The sequence below is a fragment of the Microtus ochrogaster genome, chromosome 19 (assembly GCF_000317375.1).
Source record: "Microtus ochrogaster isolate Prairie Vole_2 chromosome 19, MicOch1.0, whole genome shotgun sequence".
Classification (NCBI taxonomy): Eukaryota; Metazoa; Chordata; class Mammalia; order Rodentia; family Cricetidae; genus Microtus; species Microtus ochrogaster.
The window spans coordinates 30509736-30514266 of NC_022021.1; the positions used below are offsets into that span (position 1 = coordinate 30509736).

Here is a 4531-nt window from a genome sequence, read left to right on the forward strand (position 1 = left end):
GGACAAAAAGCAAGCTGAAGGCTCTTTAAAGGGATAAAGAATGATGCTGATATGGCTGTGATTACAAGAGAAACATATTCAGTTAGTAAACAGGCTGCAGATGTGAAACACCCCCGACAAGCCATCTGATACAAGTCTAACATATATGTATGGATGTTAAAAACTATATATAACATCCGTGCATCCCCACCAGTCACCATCCCCACGATCACTGGAGGATCAAGTTGCTGCTTTCCCTGCTGCTACTGCTCTCTAGAAGCTGTAATTGTCTTTTCACAGGAGGAAAATCCTCCAATATTCTTATATCCTGTCCTACTTTTCCTTTTACTACATCTAAGTAAATAATCTATAGTAATTGCTTCTAATATAAATTTGAAATTTATCAATAAGACAGGTATTGGTTGGTTTTCAAAACCTAAGAATTAAATGTACTCTTGGTTGAGATTAAAGAAATAATCAGAAGTCAGTTTCCCAAGGCATCATGAACTAGTGACTTCAGCAGTAAAAACTCAGTAAAATGACCATTCCCCACCTTGCCACCCACAAACTCTGCTCTGAGTGCCTACCACCTTTGTAAGTACTCAGGACCCAATAAGCATGACTGAATTTCAGGCTGACCAGATTACAATTCTAACCAAATTGTCAGTGTGCTAAGTATCCAATAGCACTAAATGGGCTGTGAGAAGAATGGAAAGTAGCTGTGCATTCTGGAGATGCTTTATTTAGAAAAAGACCAACAGGGCTTGAAGATTTTTTTTAAAGGCACCCTAATTAGACATAGCTAGTTTTTGATACTACAAGTATTTACAAGTGGAATACAAAATAAATATACAGTAACTAGAGAAGCCAGTTATCCACTGATTCATTTTGCATTCCCTCTGTTCATCTTTTGCTGCAATTTCCGATGCCTTTTGTAAATCCGTCTCTTTCTTGCTGTCAGATCTACTTTAGGCTCTGGCTTCACCCACTGTATTTCTACTGGTTTCTCCTCTGCTGGTATAACAAAGACATCTGCAGTAGGATCGTGTGGAACAATAGTCTTTGGTTCTTTCTTCCTCAGTTTCTGAACATCTTTGACTTGTTGTTTCTCTCTGTACTTTGCAGCTGTGATGGACCTTATGATACGCCGATGCTAGACACAACAAACAGTAGATGGTTTTTAATAAGGCCTCCACTTATGTCCCTTCTCCCAGACTCATTTTTTTAAAGTAGTAAATTGTACGCATAATAAAACCAATTTAGTCATATAGGTAGCAAAACACTAATTACAAGAAAAAGTTGCAGACAAAAACCACCCGCCCCAGAGAGAGAGAGAGAGAAAACCAAAACAATCAAAATACCCAGCTTACCATGTTTGGAGACTGGTAGTGAGGATTTTCATATAAAGTTGGTCCTCCAAAGCTTCCCTGAAAAATCTTTATGAGATTTAAGACAAAACGAGGTCCTATTTCCACCAGAGCAGCATCTTCTTCTATAATCTTCAATAAAAAAAGAAACAGTCCTCTGGTTTGGGCATAATATTGACAAAAGGTAAACTACCCAAGCTGTCATCACGAGTGTGCTCTAAGAATTAATAAACCAAGCGCAGCACACTTTTAATCTCATCACTGCTGGGCTGAGGCAGAGGCAAGTGGATCTATGCCTCATCTACATACTGAGTTCCAGGCCTGCCAGAGCTACACAGAGGGACACTGTCTCAAACAAACAAACAAAAACAAAAAATGAAGCACAAGACCACGAGTGATAATCTTGGAAATAAAGGTATGATAAGAACCTGGCAGGTGGCAAATCATAATACTTCTTACAGGACTCCTACCACGTGCGTCCCAAAACAAACTCAGGTTACCAGGCTTAGAGGCAAGCATTTACCAGCTGAGACATCTCAGCAGCCCCACTTTTTAAGATGGCTTCACTGGTACCTGGAGCTTGCAGTTAAATTAGGCTGGCCAGTCCACAAGCCCCAGTGATCTACCTGCCTCTACTTTTCCAGAGCTAGGATGATATACGTGCCACTTATGCCTCAGGTTTTCATGCTCACATACCACGAACTTTACCTCTCAGTGCTTTTGTAAGTTGAGATATTTGAATTTGTTTCATATTTTGAGTCTCACATTAACTTTCTTTTTGGTTGTCTGTTGAGACAGGGTCTCTTTACTTAGCCCTGGCCGTCCTAGAGCTCACTATGTTGAGCAGGTTGGCCTTGAAGTCTCAGGGATTTGGCCGACATTAACATTCTTAATAGATCTACTCTCCGAAGTCAAATTTAACTGATGCTGTAAAGCATCTTCTATAAAACATGCAGACAGGAGTCCTACATCCATCACTTGCTGCATGAACTCTTCTCCATTTTTCTGCACATTTGCATTGCCAAATTCCTGATAAAGATTTCCAGCATCCCTACTTCTGATGAGTCACGCAATGACTCACCTAAGCTGTTACTATAGCAATTATGTTTTTCGAAGTCTTACAGCATCCTACCCATCTCCCTGCTGCACTCTAACACTGCAGGAGAGAAACAACGAACTGTCCTTTACAGGGTTCCGGAAAGGCTGCAAGCCACTCAGCCCACAGATTTCCAATCTACTTTCTTTTCTAAATGAGTACTGTGGCTTGTTACAGATGTTATAGGTCACATCAAATGAAAACCATAAAAAGAAGTAGACAGAGATGATTTCAGGTATATGACGGCAGACAATCATTCGTCACAAATATCTGAAGGGAAATGGAGCTATTTAAAGCAAAGAACGTACATTTGCATTGTCAGTAATGCTATGGATCCCAATATATCTAAGCACATAAAAAGTAAAGCAAGGCTAACCTGGAAGTTCCGAAACCATATCCTGTTATCCAGAATGGTGAACGTAAACACGTGGTCCACAAACGGCTGGCTCCTGGGATGGTACCGTGGTGTACTAAAGATCTTGCAGGAAACAAGCCTGTTAGTTTCCATCCCAAAGCAAGTCCAGAGGAAGACAGTCATCTATTATCCACTTCTTTTTTTTTAAAGTTTTTTTAATACTTATTTATTTATTTATGCAATATTCTGTCTGTGTGTATGTCTGCAGGCCAGAAGAGGGCACCAGACCTCATTACAGATGGTTGTGAGCCACTATGTGGTTGCTGGGAATTGAACTCAGGACCTTTCAAAGAGCAGGCAATGCTCTTAACCACTGAGCCATCTCTCCAGCCCTCTATTATCCACTTCTACAAATACTTTTTAGGACAGTTCTGTACCTGAATTAGGAGTTCTTTTAACAAAGCATAATGTGGAAATTCATCAAAAGCCTACAAATAAAAAATATAAATACATTATTTGAAATCAAAAATACTTTCTTTAAAGACCTTTTTTTTAAATAATAACTAAATAGAATTTATAGTGAATGAGAAACTTACAGGGTCAAAAGACAAAAGGGGACGAGAACCTTTCAAGCAGTTTCCGGTCATCTTCAGTTCAGCCAGGGTATGAACTAAAGAATTGTAATGAAAACACAGTAAAGTCCTTTGACACAATTAACCCCCAAAATTTCTAAGATTTTCATTAAAAAAAAAATGTTAAGCCAGACTTACTATTCTGAACTAAGAATTTTGCAGATGGCCCATGAGGTGAATTTGAAAGCCTGAAATACAAGAAGAAAGTTTTTTAGAGGATTGGGATGCAGTGAGTGTTCACTGTAGACAGATTATATAAAAAGCACGTGTATAGTATAGACAGCCCATGTCTCTAATATTCACGTAAAATGTTCTTTAGGGGCTTCAAATATTCTGCAATCAAACAAGTATACTCTATCCCTCCCTTTCACATAAATGGTTGATCTTGTATAAGATGGACAAGCAATAAACCCATTCCAACAGCCCGACTCAATTCTATTGTCGTATTCTCTTACCACATATAGAGATCCTGCTTTTTCTTAGCTTCAAAGTAGATGCATTTATTGCAGTTTTTCATTTCACAGACCTAAAAAATAGAAAGAAAAAGAAAAAAAAGCAACAGATATTATTAAGAATTAAGAAGTAAAGTAATTTGCTGCAATAACCAGATTTCTCTAAAAAGATTTAAGCATGGCCACCAAAAAAACCCTGCGCATATTTACTCACAGAATTTGATTTCCTTTCTGGCATTCTACTCAAGGTAAACCTGATATTGTATGCATCCCTCTCAACTCTCTAGTCTACGGTATAATGTATTGGTTTTTTTTTACTGGCAGGGTACCATGCAGCCCAGGCTGGCTTTCTCCTGATACTCTCCCCACCCAAGTTTTGAATTACATGCCCAGCCAGCCTAGTATTTTAGAGTAACCGGTGTCCTTGCTGCACTGAAGATGCCTTCTAATTACAGTCCCTGCATGAACAATGACAGAAAATAAAGCATCAGGCATAAGAGGTGCAATAACTAAACTCTATCTCAAAATATAACCCTAACAAAACAAACAGACCCTTTATTTTAAGCATCAACTTTAGAGTTTTAATTTTATAAAATTTAAAAATTTATTTACATAGGCTTTTGTTCAAGAATTAAGGGTTCGGAGCCGGG

At 38.6% G+C, this 4531-nt stretch overlaps 1 protein-coding gene across 1 annotated transcript in view; it reads right to left on the minus strand.

Moving 5' to 3' along the window:
• Nucleotides 1–701: 701 nt before the first annotated feature.
• Nucleotides 702–4531, minus strand: part of Brix1 (BRX1, biogenesis of ribosomes) — a 9191-nt gene continuing 5361 nt past the window's right edge. Inside the window, exons 4-10 of the mRNA XM_005356626.1 lie at nucleotides 3885–3955; nucleotides 3568–3617; nucleotides 3394–3467; nucleotides 3235–3285; nucleotides 2819–2920; nucleotides 1350–1478; nucleotides 702–1132 (exon numbers count right to left, since the gene is read on the minus strand). Of these exons, the coding sequence (XP_005356683.1) occupies nucleotides 863–1132; nucleotides 1350–1478; nucleotides 2819–2920; nucleotides 3235–3285; nucleotides 3394–3467; nucleotides 3568–3617; nucleotides 3885–3955 (747 nt within the window). The 3' untranslated portion in view covers nucleotides 702–862. The remainder of the gene's footprint in view (nucleotides 1133–1349; nucleotides 1479–2818; nucleotides 2921–3234; nucleotides 3286–3393; nucleotides 3468–3567; nucleotides 3618–3884; nucleotides 3956–4531) is intronic.